The 16,725-nt window shown below is 33.9% G+C and overlaps 1 protein-coding gene across 1 annotated transcript; it reads right to left on the reverse strand.

Moving 5' to 3' along the window:
- Positions 1-1,996: 1,996 nt before the first annotated feature.
- On the reverse strand, positions 1,997-16,237 carry LOC111055599 (zinc finger protein 771). Its single transcript, XM_039435695.1, has 4 exons — positions 16,111-16,237; positions 14,125-14,394; positions 11,407-11,539; positions 1,997-3,951 (listed from the first exon to the last, which is right to left on the reverse strand). The coding sequence occupies exons 1-4, from the start codon at positions 16,171-16,173 to the stop codon at positions 2,945-2,947; spliced, it is 1,473 nt and encodes a 490-aa protein (XP_039291629.1). The 5' UTR covers positions 16,174-16,237; the 3' UTR covers positions 1,997-2,944.
- Between the last annotated feature and the right edge of the window lie 488 nt (positions 16,238-16,725).

Consider the following 16,725-nt stretch of genomic DNA (forward strand, 5'->3'; position numbering starts at 1 on the left):
TTCACGGTATTTTTCCCGGTTATTAGAATCATGAGGAAGTCAAAGTTCTCCCGGTTTTCCGGTAGGTGGCCACCCTTATGAATACATTTTACCCTAATTTAATACTCGTTACTAAATAAAAATTCTAGTTACTTGGCCTACATACTATATGTGGTGAGATTAATTCCAGAATGTCAGCATTAGTTGAATGGGCAGTATTGACGTTTTTTTTACAGGGATTGCTGACAACTTCAATTTGTTCATCTATTCCTAATACCTAGGGTATTCTCGAACATGTCCGAGGTATGCTATAGGTTTACATTAATTACTATTGCTAGGCTGTATTAAAACCGACTTAAATTATAATAAAACAGAGCTTCATTGCAGTGTAATGGAGATGAATCAGAAAATAATGAATAACTTTCAAGATTCTCAATACCCACACTGCGACTCGAAGTAGATCGAACCCCACCGGTTGGAAGCCTCTATAATACTGAACAATCATTCAACAAAATACGTCACTGAAGTTGGTTCGAAACTGGATATCCACTTGTAAACTATTGCACTATAGAATCTTCCATTTTCCAATCTGCTGTAGCCTACACTTTTCGTAATTAACAGTGCACATCTTTGTACAGTAGGCCTACATAATTTCCCTTAAAGAGAGCAAATGTAGATGGAATATTTACCGATTTTTATTCAAATTAAATTTATTCACTTTCCGTTTGTAAGCACCAATTTATAGTGTTTCAGAAGTAGTGTCGAACATTTTAGGGTATTGTTCCTGGATGATGGGAGACTACAAATGTCGTATTTCAAGTGTCCAAAACTCAGCGGTTATCCTTATAGCTGCCATTTTGTTTTTTCAATTAGGAATTTTCATCTCAAGAACGAAATGATGTATTGATCTGGAATTTGGCATGAATATTTATGCTTTAAAGACTCAACTTAAAAAATAAAATAAAAACTTTTCAAAATGGCGGCCATTTTAAATTTTTGATTGCAAATTTCACGAAAACCGTTCACTTTACAGAAAATTTACAGGAGACAAAAGAAGTTGGCAAATTTCAATATTTCAAGGATACCTCATTTTTTTTTTAATTGGTCACAGAATAACAGAGAAATTTATTATTTTCGTTTTGCATGCATGACCACTTTTCACAATTTAAGCATCAATATTACATTTTTAATTCCAATTATTGTATTTCAGATGAAGCTTTGAAACTCGGTATGGCTCCATATGGGCATCCAGCTGATTTTACAATGTTTTCAGATGATTTTGTTCAAGATCATGCATGCTGTATGAGAATAATTAATTTCTCTGTTATTCTCTGACCAATCTTAATAAATGAGGTACCCTTGATAAAGTTTGCTAACTTTTTTGTCTCTTGTAAATTTTCTGTGAAGTAAACGGTTTTCGTGAAATTTGCAATCAAAAATTAAAAATGGCCGCCATTTTGAATATGTACATCGAAATTTTTTTATTTTATTCTTTAAAGTTGAGTCTTTATAGCTTGAATATTCATGCCAAATTTCAGATCAATACAACATTTCGTTCTTGAGATAAAAATTTCTATGTGAAAAAAACAAAATGGCAGCTATCAGGATAACGCTGAGTTTCAGACACTTCATTTGTAGTCTCCTATCATCCAGGAACAATGCCTAGAATGTTCGACACTACTTCTGAAACACTCTGTATATGACTGGTCTACTCATAGGCAGAGATGCCATCCATATTATTCAGGTGAATTATTTTTTTTTGTCCTTGGGGAGTAAAGTATTAACTTTCACTTAGGACAGCGGCAGTTTAGTTTAGTAGTAAGGTAAGTACTTCATTACCTGAGGAGAATAAGTATTCTGTTCCAGGGAGTAAAATTCGACTTGAGATTCTATAATGAAATTCACTTCATACTGTCAGAATTTCTCATAAAATTTATGAGTTTAATACAGGGTGGCGCAGGAAAACTGGACATTTTGAACGTTACAATAAGCAGCACTGTCGGCAGTTTTCGAAACATTTCACTTTCAATAAAAAAATTCACTTTTATTTTCTGAATAAATAAATAAATGTGAATGCATTGCCATTTAGTGATGATCATGGGACATAAGACTGATTTGGATCGTTAAAGCGATGAGAATTTTTTATCTATATAATAAGAGAGAGTATGGTTGTGATTGTTAGTTTGTTCGCATCAAAAAATGTCAACTTGTGGATTGAATACCGGAAAACGGGAATGACTTAGATCTCCAAATTTTGCACATAGATTCTAAAAATATCAATCTCGTATTTTATAAAAATGAAGATATCTGCTCCACACAGATTGTTTCGACAGCTTAGTATTTAGATGTAAGCTATGCACGTGTCTCGTGTCCCTGTGGACAATGTGAACCGTACACGTCCCGGAACTCAATTGAATTGATTAAGGGCAAAGTTAGGACTCTAGGTTCTCTCCGCCACAAAACCCTTAAACTGAAGGCGAACATTGGAAACTAAATCACAGCCTTTCCCCAAAATGATCTACACTGTCATTCCAGAGTTTTAAAACAGACTGAATACGTCGAATGGAAGCATACTTTCCAATGCCATCTTAAAAAGTAAAGAGGCACTTATCGACATTTTATAGAAATAAAACGATCATAATATGTTGAGATTAGATAAGAACTTTCATGATAATATTATGATCGTTTTTTTCTTGGTTTGTTATTTCGTTAACTCTTGTAGTAATCTTGTTAGTTGTGTATTGTCCTTTCAGTGAGTAAAATATACGAATAGGTAGGTGTTTCATCATCAAATATGAGAAACAAAATTGATTGTAAAGCCTTGAATGACATGCTGAATTAACTGGTTTTATAGATAAATTCGTTGAACAGACATTTCAAAATGTCCAGTTTCCCTGCGCCACTTGTACAATCGTTGCTGACAGTTTCAAATGAATGTAACTATATTTTGAACACAGATGCCAGCTCAACTGTCTTCATCACACTCACTATGCATTCTACTGCAATGAATCCTGAGAGACTTCAGCTGGGTACAGGTATACACACAAAGCTTGCACTGGAACTGAAACGGCTTGCTCTCGCCACTATGTGTCCTCAGATGGGTGACAATGTGTGACAACTTGCGACAAGTGTAGTCACACATGTTGCACTGGAACACACCGTCGACACAGTGCGTCTTCAGATGCGCCCTAAACCTGGACGCGACACACCGGAAGTCGCACAGTCCACACACCACTGGTTTCTGGTTCTTATGCTTGGCTAGATGTCGTTTCAGGTTGGACATCTGAGCGCTACGGAACTCGCAGATGGTGCACTCGAACTGCTTCTCACCAGTGTGACGTGCCATGTGTCGGGTTAGGTTGGATTGCTGCGCAAACTTGAAGCCGCACACGGTGCACTCGAACTGCTTTTCGCCCGTGTGACGCTTCATGTGTCGATTCAGGTTGGCCTGTTGGGCGCAGCGGAAATCGCAGACTGTGCATGCGAACTGCTTTTCGCCCGAATGTGTTTTCATGTGGCGAATCAGGTTCGAGTACTGCGCGCTGCTGAAATTGCACACGTTGCAATCGTACGATATGTTTTCACCCGTGTGCTGTGTCCTTGTATGTTGATTGAGTAGTTTCGATGATTTCGATTGGAAACTACACCACTTACACTTGAACAATTTTTTCTTTTTATCGTTCACTCCCTCCCCATCGCCATCCTCAATCTTCTTCCTCGACCATCCATGTCCGCGACGTCTATTTCCCTCCACCTTCTTCCTGCCATTCGTACTAGTTGCTGATTTCCTCTTTGCTCCCTTCTTCTTTTTCTTCTTCTTCTTCCTCCAGTCATCGTCTTCATCCTCGTCTACTTCTTCCTCCTCCTCCTCCTCCTCCTCTTCTACCACCTCCTCATCCTCATCCTCTTCACCGTCTTGGTCCATCACAGCTTCCACAGTTTTTAGACACACATCATCCATGTCCTGTGATTCTGGAATAAAAATAAAAACAAAGTCAATATTTGTTTGAGTTTACATTCGTGGCGCAAAAATTAATCATTAAAATTATTCTAAACAAACCTAGATTGTACCCCTACCAAGATGATTTTTAGTGACTTTAAGGTAATGACATTCCGAGAATTATATATATAGAAACCGTAATTGAATACTTGATGAAATATAAATCCCTTTTTCCTCGCACTTTAAAATTCAATTGCAAATAGTTATCATTTAAGGCCCACTGCAAAATATATATGTTACATATCATACCAATATTGAATGTTTAAGGAAACAGTTGATCTATATAAGCACTAAAATTAAAAAATCTTATTCCGGACCACTTTCTCATAGACTCTAAGATTAGTAGAAAAACTAAACTAGAAATAAAAACCTGGACATAAAGTAACTTTTTCTTCCATATCGACGTATGAATCTCGAGATTTCTGCAAGGCCAATTGCAGATTTCGAGATATTTTTTGCAAGGCCAATTCTTTTAGTTACATTTGTTGAAAGTGGACTCGCTTACAATTTATGCAATTTTTTTTGTCTTTTTTTCCTACTTTCTTCTCCAATACTTCCCCTTTCTTCTCCTCGTCTTCACCCTTCATTCCTTATTTTCATACCCTCTACCTGCCTATTGTGGAGTGGCCGTAGTCGAGTGGATCAGATGCTGGCTTCGTGATTCAGAGGCCCGGGTTCAAATCCCGGCCCGGGCAAGATATTTTCTCGGGCCACTTCCGTGTTTCGGATGGACACGTTAAGCCGTCGGTCCCGGCTGCCTAAAAAGCAGTCGTTAGGTCATGTCAGAGGCCCTGAAATTGGTCAGTTGCGACCTGAAAACTCTGACACCAGACCTGAGCCAGCCAGGTCACTCGATATTATTATTATTATTATACCTGCCTATTACATGGGAAACCATAGTTGGCTAGGTATTTTTCCTCCTTTCTTTCTTTTCAGCACACCCCACCATGAAGCCTGTTTTTGTATTTTATTAGAAATTTATTTTTGATTGTGATTTTTGAGTTTTGATTTCTTTTATGTAGGCCTGTATTGTGTTGATTTAAATAAAATTATTGATTATTGATTGATTTGATTGATTCTATAATGCTGCCTGCATCTACATGTTGGCCTAATGCGGTCAGGTTTTCAGAATTTTATTGAAAAAAGAGCTGCTATCCATACGATTGTGCCTACTCAGTGGAGAAATATAAAGATTTTTACAAACCTCAAGATGGAGGTCTAAGAAGATAGATAACATGTTACTGTTTGATTAATGACAAATTTACAAATCCTTATACCCCTTTCACAGGTGGTCAGTGTATGTAATAATTTTTTTTTTATTTAATAATAATAATAATAATAAGTGGAAATCGTTCCAGTCATAATATCTGGATTAATGGGGAAAAAAGTGACTGCAAACCTAAGTCATCTGGGAGCCTCGAGAAACAAGATCTACTTGATGCAGAAGGCAGTGATGCTCAACACTGTATCAATGGTTAGGACATTCTTAAACCTAGCAGCAGAATAATTCATCAAAGTCTTGTCATGGACCGATTTTGATGAAAAACTCACAAAGTAATGTGATGAAAAATGAAAATAATAATAATAACAATGCGTACAAATGACGACCAGCGCAGCGCCATGTAGTGTGGTCCACGTTATAATGACAGTATTTGATTGACAATAGTATTGCTATCCTATTCTATCATTAGTCAATTCAGATAGCGCTATACCATTCTAGCTTTACAATAACGTTGTCAGTTTGCCAGGAATATTTTATTTTTACTTTTGATAATGACTGTACAGATGTTGACAAAAAATCTTCAGCCACCATGTTTTTTTTTTCATTCATACATGTTTCACTGTAGGTATTATTAATATATTTAGAAGTGAGCAAACATCCATCCATCACCTTAGTTTCTCTTGTGCCTGCAGTTAGGGACCACTTGAAAATATCCTGTATCCTTCCTTCCTTTCTAAAAAGGGCAGTATTAAGTTACGGCCTATCCTTTATTTTTCCCAATATAAGTACACTAACTCAGGTATCTCAGGCCCAAGATTATTCTGTAGCACTATAGTGAGGTCCACGTTATAATGGCAGTGGAGTTTATTTTATTTTATTTTTTTTATTTAATAATAATAATAATAATAATAATATAATAATAATAATAATAATAATAAGTGGAAATTGTTCCAGTCATAATATCTGCAGTTGGATTAATGGCGAAAAAAGTGACTGCAAACCTAAGTCATCTGGGTGCCTCGAGAAACAAGATCTACTTGATGCAGAAGGCAGTGATGCTCAACACTGTATCAATGGTTAGGACATTCTTAAACCTAGCAGCAGAATAATTCATCAAGGTCTGGTCATGGACCGATTTTGATGAAAAACTCACATAGTAATGTGATGAAAAATGAAAATAATAATAATAACAATGCGTACAAATGACGACCAGCGCAGCGCCATGTAGTGTGGTCCACGTTATAATGACAGTATTTGATTGACAATAGTATTGCTATCCTATTCTATCATTAGTCAATTCAGATAGCGCTATACCATTCTAGCTTTACAATAACGTTGTCAGTTTGCCAGGAATATTTTATTTTTACTTTTGATAATGACTGTACAGATGTTGACAAAAAATCTTCAGCCACCATTTTTTTTTTCATTCATACATGTTTCACTGTAGGTATTATTAATATATTTAGAAGTGAGCAAACATCCATCTATCACTTTAGTTTCTCTTGTGCCTGCAGTTAGGGATCACTTGAAAATATCCTGTATCCTTCCTTCCTTTCTAAAAAGGGCAGTATTAAGTTACGGCCTATCCTTTATTTTTCCCAATATAAGTACACTAACTCAGGTATCTCAGGCCCAAGATTATTCTGTAGCACTATAGTGAGGTCCACGTTATAATGGCAGTGGAGAAAGATAGGATAACTAAGAAAAACGCTGCCGATCCTCTGTCTTGTCAATGCTTTCTATGGAGGGTCACTGATACCGGTTCATTTTCAATTACCGGAAAATAATCAATTTTCTTCCTCCCATTTTTTCGCAGTCTGAACTACATTTCATAATATAAGTATATTTAAAGAGAGGAAATGCTACAATCAATCAATAAAATTACTTGATGATGGTGATTGAATGTGTGTGTGTTTGTGTGTGTGTGTGTGTGTGTGTGTGTGTGTGTGTGTGTGTGTGTGTGTGTGTGTGTGTGTGTGTGTGTGTGTGTGTGTGGTGTGTGTGTGGTGTGTGTGTGTGTTGTGTGTGTGTGTGTGTGGTGTGTGTGTGTGTGTGTAGGTTTTTTTCTCCACCTATATCAGATTAAACCTCAACTCCTGCTCACGGACAAGTGCTTCATGAAGCACTTTGTGATGCAGTTATTGTTCACATTAATATTATATTATATATTATTATATTATATACTATTACTTGGATTATTGTTGTATTTGTCAAACTAGACTCAATTTGGTTTCTGTATATGTAAGTTAAGATTGCGATTAATCAAATAGTCTTTTTAAAAAATGAATTTATTTGTTAACCACATGCTACAATAATTTTATATCTCGCGATAGAGCTCCGTCCGCTATGTCCGCTAGCTTGGAACTGACTACTAAATACAATGTTACCTTCCACTACAACTATGCTACATCAACAATAATGGAATGAGGAGTGCTGACTATATAAGTAATTAGCTATATAACTCCTCCATCCCTAAAAAGAACTTCGGGGGTAGGGTTGTTAACAATGTTTACATCGGGTGAAACTTTTCTACTTAGATAACGATACAATAGAACAATTGACATTAGAATAAAAATTACATACAAAATAATTGTCCAAAAACTTATGTTTGTAGTGAAAATACTTTCTTCCATTATGGGGGTGTACTTGTTAATAGCAATTGGATTAAAATTAAGATGTTCTAAATTAATTGTGAATTCTGGTTCTTGGTCTTCATTCATACTATTGATAACGTTGTCTAGGTTCAATAACTTAGGTCGATATTTTGATTCAGACAAATGATTAAGTATTTTACCATTATAATAATATGTATTGTTGTTGCTATTAATTAAATAAACTCCTTTTACAGATTTTGTTATCGTTTCTGCTTGCTTGTCAATTTTCATGTTTTCTTCATTTGGAAAGATACACAAATAGCTATTCAATTCTGGAATCCATTTTACAATACTATTACCTATTTTCATCTTACTATATTTACAGTTTGATGTAGTTCCTGATTCAATAATTTCTTTTTCACATTTCAATTTGACATTACATAAACTTTCTACAGAAAAAATAAAATTTTCTAGTGCATTCACTAGTTAGACCTTCAATTGATATTTCTTTCTTATTATAATTACTGTTTGACTTGAGTAAGTATCTGACCTTAGGAATAATAGTTACATATCCATTTTGAAACATACTAGGTACAGAAAACAACTTGTACAAGTTATAATTTGATTCATCTACGATTGGTGAGTTCAAAAAGTAAATGATTTCTTTAGACGTTAGTTTACAGTTTACATTCATCAAATTTTCGAATTCCCACATATTTTTCAATTCAGGTTTCAATGGTAATTTATTCTGATAGTAACCAGCAATCTTGGTTATCTGATAATACAATTCTTTAGTTGAAATAATGCTAGGATGTAAAACTTTCAATTTGCAAAATGTTAAAGAGTTTTCAATGTCTTGGATCAAACTTAATACAATGTTATATAAAATATTCAACTGGTTCAGCAAATCTCTAATTTCTCTAGTTCTACATAGTCGCTAAGTTTATCATTTACAAATTTAAATTTATTCTCCAACTCATTAAAATTAAATTAACCATGTTCAACGTCTGATTAAATTCAGCAATAAGTTCTGAACTCATGAATATTGGGCTGATATTTGATCAATCAAACTGTTTTGATTAGTTTTCAAATGTTCAAGTAAATAATCGTATCTTTCACCATCATACGAGTCCAAATTTCCAGTAATAATTTTATTGCGGCTCCTATGCCATTCAATAGTCCTCTTTTAGATCTCTTATTAGTCACACTTATGATATCTAACTTATCTTCTATTACATTCCTAGTATGATTAATAAATTTCAAATAGTTTACTATATCTCTTGCTTTACTACCATAATCAGTTATATATTCTACATTTTCCATTATTGGAATCTTATTTCTAATATTTTCAGATACCTTATCATAATACATATTCAAATTATCAACATGATCAAAAATACTTTCTAGTTCACAATAGTGGATGAAAGTGTGTTTTGAAATCTCTAACTTTGCAGAGCCTAAATCTGCTGCAATTATTCCTAGATTACTACTTATATTCCTGAATTCTTCAGCTTTAGAAGAATGATTCGCCATACTCATTAGGCAGAGGAGGAACAATACTAAAATCGAGTTCATCTTGTCACAGTCTAGGGTTGAAAGTCTCCAAGGTGGAAGTCCTTAGAAGTTGAAGTCCGTAGAAGTCTTTGGAAGTTGAAGTCCGTGGTAGTCCTTAGAGTTGAAGTCCGTAGTAGTCCTAGAAGTTGAAGTCCGTAGTAGTCCTTAGAAGTTGAAGTCCGTGGTAGTCCTTAGAAGTTGAAGTCCGTAGTAGTCCTTAGAAGTTGAAGTCCGTAGTAGTACTTAGAAGTTGAATTCCGTAGTAGTCCTTAGAAGTTGAAGTCCGTAGTAGTCCTTAGAAGTTGAAGTCCGTAGTAGTCCTTAGAAGTTGAAGTCCGTGGTAGTCCTTATATTGAAAGTTTGTTGCTTTTTCTTGATTCAATTTGTAGATGAAATACGGTATTGTTAACACTTTACTATATACTGTTCACTTCTTTTATAATTTTTCACACTTGTCCCGATTAGGTGACTGAGTAGGAATATAATAATTTTGCAAATAACACTCACAAATTTTAATAATATAATAGTTCACCAACTTATTCAATTTGATACGAAGTTATTTTGATGATTGTTCACTTATTTAAGTCCCGATGTTAGGTGACTGATACAACTTTTTCGTAGTTCATGAACACTTCATTAACGGTTAAAACCGAAAAAAACCACATTCTCGTTTTTGAAGTGTCCTACCGACTGCGCCAGTTAAGATTGTGATTAATCAAATAGTCTTTTTAAAAATGATTTATTTGTTAACCACATGTTACAATAATTTTATATCTCACGATAGAGCTTTAAATTTAAGCTACTTAAAATAATTATTATTAAAAAAAATATTAAAAAAAAAAAAATCAAATAAACCTTGAATGAATTTAATAAAAAATTATTTATATAAATATTCATAAAACGTCTCCATCCGCTATGTCCGCTAGCTTGGAACTGACTACTAAATACAATGTTACCTTCCACTACAACTATGCTACATCAACAATAATGGAATGAGGAGTGCTGACTATATAAGTAATTAGCTATATAACTTGTTTTGAATAAATGTGAATTTGAATTTGAAAAAAAAAATGAATTTGAATTTGAAAATTTGAATTTCTCAATGATTTCATGATTAATTTTTATAATCAGGATTGAATATTTTGTTAATTAATTATATTTCAACATTTTAAAAATACGATCTGGCAACAGAGCAAATCGAGGAAGAGATAGCGCTATCCGCTTTGTTGAATGATAGACGAGGACAGCAATACAATTGCAAATGAAAAACTGCCATTATAACGTGGACCTCTCTATATTATTACCATAGAGAAACGATAGCATAAGTTATTGTTATTCTAATTGTATAAATCTATTAGTCATTTAAATCCATTATTGAATGCTTGAAGGAAAGTGAGGGTATATAGTGTGCCACGCAACACCTAGTTATAAAATATGGAATAGGAACATTTAATTCAGTAGAATCTACTTTATTTATATTATTAAATAATTCTTATTCAGTTGTTATATGCAGTATTGATGTGTTGAGAACCTTTACAAAGTATAAACATAGAGAAAAGATAGCATAAGAAGATATCTCATGGTATGCGGCGTTCATGTTGCAAATTTCACTGTTAACTGAAGCCGATAGTCCTAGTAGTTGTTTTTGGTGAAGCTATGTGACGCTGGTAGTCTCTCATACAGTGCCGTTCTAAAGGTGCGTACAGATTTACGCGCCGCGAACATGAGCAATTCACTTTTAATCAGCTGATGCCAAGCTTTTTATATCTGTATCTTACCGTTTCTGTAAAAATACAGATATAATCAGCTGATTAAAAGTGAATTGTTCATGTTCGCGGCGCGTACATCTGTACGTACCTAAAGAGCAACCATAGCTCCCCTACCAAAGTTAGTAAAAAAACTGAGACTCCATGCCAAGAGTAACTCTTTACCTCACTTCACATTTAATCACTCTCAATCATTCTTAACATTTTTACAAAATGGTAAGTTGATTGTTGAAACTGTCGAAACGATTGGTGGTTTAATAAGTGATATAAAATTTTCCAAGCAAAACTCACCATCACCGATGAGAAAGTGCTCTCCGAAAGCGCCATTTTCAGTTTCAGCAGGACTGTGTTCCCTCTTCGATGTCAATCGGCAGCCTTTACCATTTCCAGAAGCTTTATTTGATCCTCTGCCGGAAGTGAGAATCTGTAATATATTCCAATTATCACAATAATTCAAAAGTGTTGTACTTGTGTTGTCGTTTGTTCTTGCAATGACTTCAATTCAGTAATGCTTGGAATGTATTTAGTTTACCTCAACTATTTAACCTGTTTTTCTATCCTCAATATTGTATTCTTCTTATAACTTCTTATCATCATACTCTATTATTACTTATTAATATTCTTATGCAATATGTAAATTGCTTGTACTGTATTTATTATTTTCTCTTAGTTACTTGCTTAGTAGGATTGTAAATATAGTATTGAAGAATGTTTACCTGTTTTTCTATTCTCAATTGTATTCTTTCTATAACTTACATCGTACTGTATTTACTACTTATTAATATTTTTATGCATTATGTAAATTGCTTGTACTGTATTTCTTATTTTCTCTTAGATACTTGCTTAGTATGATTGTAAATATAGTATTGAAGACTGTTTTGGGCTTAAGGCTGTGCAAAGGCTAAAAATAAACTTTCTACTGGTGACATTTTTCAAAGTTTTTTGATTTGTATATCATGAAGCTATCAAAATGAAAAAGCTTGTTCAGGAAAACATTTTTTTCCCCGATCATCACTTTTTGAGATATGACCGCCTAAAGTTTAAATTTTTTGGGTTTAAATTTCAAGTTTGGTAAGATATAAATCCATGAGATTTAGAGGATAGATTCTTCATGGTTTGTTGATCTAATAAAACAAAAATTTCCTGAAAATATATCAATTTTTGAGAAAGTTATTCAACTTTTTCAAAAATTGATATTTTCAAAAAAAATTGTTTTACTAGATCAATAATACCATGAAGACTATCCTCTAAATCTCATGGATTCATATCTTACCGAATTTGAAATGTTCTGTCCCAAAAATTTGAACTTTAGGCGCTCATATCTCAAAAAGTAATGATCGGGAAAAATGTTTTCCTGAGAAAGCTTTTTCATTTTGATAGCTTCATAATATACAAATCGAAACATTGAATAATGTCACCAGTAGAAAGTTTATTTTTAGCCTTTGCACAGCCTTCATGCCTGTAGTCTTCCTTGTTTTTGTAATAAATAAATAAATAATGGCTAAGAACATATTATCGTACATAGTCATAAAAATTCTTAGCATATGAAAAATCTGGTGTGGTACACTCACACAACTTTTCTTGCTCATTGATCTGTAAGTCTCATTCTTAGACGAGAATAATTTAGGGGAATAACATAATGACGATTGGCGGCAAAATATTGCAACTACGATCAGACTACTTATATGTGTATATATATTGTTTTCAGAGTACTTTTTCCTTTGTGTAAATTATTGTGAAATTCGATGATTTTTCAAAAGTCGTCAAAACAGCTGTTCTACAGATGAAATATCTAGACTATGACTGTGTTCTTTTTATAAACTGCTCTACCTACCTACCTCATGCACTAGAAGGAGTTACAACGTCCATTTCTCAAGGATGTGGTGGACCCCCCATTAGTTTTCCAGCGAAAAGACTCATGCCAGTTGATAGAGCTGATAAATAACTATACAGAGTATGAATTTGAAAAAAATCGGTCAAGTAATTTTTGAGAAAATCGTGAAAAACATGGTTTTTTAGTAATTATCTGCCATTTTTCTCAAGAATATTACGGAGCTCCTGCAATTTTCCCAAAAATGAGACTCATGTCAGTTGATAGGGCTTATGAATAGCTACCATGTCTATGGTATAAATTTGAAGAAAATCGTTGAAGCCGTTTTTGAGAAAACCGTGAAAAACATGGGTTTTAGTCATTATCCGCCATTTTTCTCAAGAATATTACAGAGCTTCTGGAATTTTCCCAGAAATGAGACTCATGTCAGTTGATAGGGCTTATAAATAGCTATCCATGGTATAAATTTGAAGAAAATCGTTGGAGCCGTTTTCGAGAAAAACTTGAAAAACATGTTTTTTTGTAATTATCCGCCATCTTGAATTGAATTTTATTGAATTTCTTATTGTCGGATCCTTATTGTATAAGGACCTTAAGTTTAGAATTTCAAGTCAATCGGTTAATCAGGAATGGAGTTATCGTGTTCACAGACATACACACATACACACACACACACACATACATACACACACACAGACCAACACCCAAAAATCATGTTTTTGGACTCAGGGGACCTTGAAAAGTATAGAAATTAAGAAATTGGGGTACCTTAATTTTTTGGAAAGCAATACTTTCCTTACCTATGGTAATAGGGCAAGGAAGTAAAAATTACTTTGGATTTAGTACAGTCAAGATTGGGATATGATGTTTGACACAACTTCACATCTGAACTACTCAACTGATTAACTTGAAATTTTGTATGAAGAGTCTAAATTTACCAATGATGTTTGTCAGCATTGCTTTAATGGGCAGCATTGATGTATTTCATAATTATGGAATGCTGACAACTGACAGTATGAATGTGATCTCACAAAAGAATAATAACTTATGCAGTTGAATTTATTATGTTTATATTAGAGAATGTACGAGTATATATGTTTATATTATAAGAACTTTTATAAAACAACTTTGTATGTTTGTATAAATTTTGACGATAATAATATTAATTATTCAATTACCTTTTGTACAAGTTCTTCCTTGATGGACTCCTGATCGACTTCTTTGATAATGAACTTCTGTCCGTCAATGAAATAAGATTGTCCTTCTTTCTCCTCTTCTTCCTCATCTTCTTCTCCTTCATCGTCGGCTTCTTCTACTTCATTGTCGTTTTCTTCCTCTTCTACTCCTTCTTCTTCCTCCTCTTCATCCACTCTGTCATCCGTCATTCCATCTGTGTTCAATGTGTCCTCGTATGAATCAGCTTGCCGGCTCATTTCAAATTCTCTATCCTGAAATTTGATTAAAGTTTTACAGTCGATAAAATAGAAATAGGGGTTTTCCAATTAAGATTTTTCCCCCAATTTCCTGTCCAATAAAAATATAAATTGGAGATGTTGAGCTTATATTATAAAATGTAAAAAAAATAATTTATTTTTGAATTAGAGATTTTGAAATTATAGAAATATGGATTTTTCCAATTGAGGGCCGGTTTCCGAACTCGAGATTTAGCTAAGTTCTAGACTTTAAACAGGTGGAAAATTGGCTTTCCGAAACAAGGCATAGTCACCATGCATATTTTGCATGGCTTCATCTGTTGGCTGAACAATCGACAGTGATTATTAAAATGTACTGCCCGCATAAAAACCTGTTTTAATATTACAATATGATTTAATCTTTCAGGGCCGGTTTCCGAGCTCGGGATTTGGCTGAGTTATAGACTTTAAACAGCTGGAGTCAGAAAATTGGCTTTCCCAAACGGGGAGTCGTCGTAGTCATTGTCATTGTCACTACGAATTAAATTTCGAAAAACTAGAAAATTGAACACAAAATAAAATAAAAAGAAAAAAGTGTAAAAATTCAGCTATTTTGAATTATTGAATTAGTGAGGTCTAAGATTCAAGTCGACGGTTTTGCATTTCTCTTAATGTTTATATGTTGCGCATTTACGTCGAAACGCGGTAATAGATTCTCATGAAATTTGACAGGTATGTTCCTTTTGAAATTGCGCGTCGACGTATATACAAGGTTTTTGGAAATTTTGCATTTCAAGGATAATTTATAAAAGGAAAAGGAGCCTCCTTCATACGTCAATATTAAAGTAAAAATCAGACTATAGAATTATTCATCATAAATCAGCTGTCGAGTGGATTATAAATTGCATGCATTGACGCATGCAATTCAATATCTCAATGTAAATTGATAAAAATCAGCTGTCGTGTGGACTATCAATTGCATGCAGTGAGGCATGCAATTGATAACTTGAGTAGCATTTCTCCCGATTTTTCTCTGCTTTCAACTGGGTAAGCTTTTACATGGGTAGCTTTTACCTTGGGTAGCATATACCTGTTTACATCAAATTATTAGCATTGTCGATACAACAACCCAAACAGCCATTAGTCGTTTATACACCGATATCTCGCCGACAAGACAGGACAGGACAGAATTTACTCTGATTGACAGTATTAGAGGAGACTGTAGTTTACAACTGCGCGAGGTCTACTGTTCACAGAACTACTTGTTTAGGAATGTTCAATTTCGTCAAGGAAAAACGTTTCCAATTACAGAAATGAGAAAATAAAAACTGCAACTACTGTCATAAAATTGTGACTACGCCCCGTTTTGGAAAGTCAAATTCTGACTCCAGTTGTTTAAAGTCTAGAACTTGGCTAAATCCCGAGCTCAGAAACCGGGCCTTAAGTTTCAATATTTTGTTATCTTACCTCTTTCGCGAAATTTGTAGTTTTTAAATATTTTGTAGACTATTTATGTAAGACTCTATATATTCCATTTCATTTTCTTTCTATCTTTTTATTCGATCATTTTCTATTGTGATTAAACGTATGAAGAAAGGTTCCACTCAGTACGGAGCTTCATTTAGACTCTAATGATAAACATGTATTGTGCGTGCGTAGGTGTTTGTTACACCAGTTATGTTTATTATTTCAATTTGTTTGTAAAGTCTTTGTTTTTTGGTCAAATAAATAATAATTCTTATTTTCTCTTACCGATTGAGAGTTGCAAACTACAAATTCGATATCTTCCACTCTTCTTCTTGTTCCTGTTCTCATTCACCTCTTCTCCTTCTTTGCTTTTTAAGTAACAGTATTGTCTGACATCTTGAAAATAACAGAGAAATGATTATTTCTCTCAGATTATTCTTTATTTAATTTAGATTACAATAATGAAGATTGATAATATAAATGAAAGACTTGGTAGGATATTATAGGAAAGCGGTTCGTTCTGTGATCGAGCTCATAAGATATCGTTAAGATAAGTTAAGATTCATTAGCCTGCTACTCCCATTACAAGGGTGAATACTTATAGAGCCGACTCCTCTAAAAAGTATTCATTAGTTGAAAATCTGGTGTGGTACACTCACACAACTTTCCTTGCTCATTGATCTATAAGCCTCATTCTTAAACGAGAATAATTTAGGGGAATAACATAATGCCGATTGGCGGCTAAATATTTAAAACTACGATTATACTATTGTTATTGATTTCAGAGTACATTTTCCTTTGTTTGAATTTTGGAATTTGATGATTTTTTGAAAGTTGAGAAAACAGCTGTTCTACAAATAAAATATCGACTATGTGTTGTTGTTGTTCACGCACGAGAAG

The sequence above is a fragment of the Nilaparvata lugens genome, chromosome 9 (genome assembly GCF_014356525.2).
Source record: "Nilaparvata lugens isolate BPH chromosome 9, ASM1435652v1, whole genome shotgun sequence".
Lineage (NCBI taxonomy): Eukaryota > Metazoa > Arthropoda > Insecta > Hemiptera > Delphacidae > Nilaparvata > Nilaparvata lugens.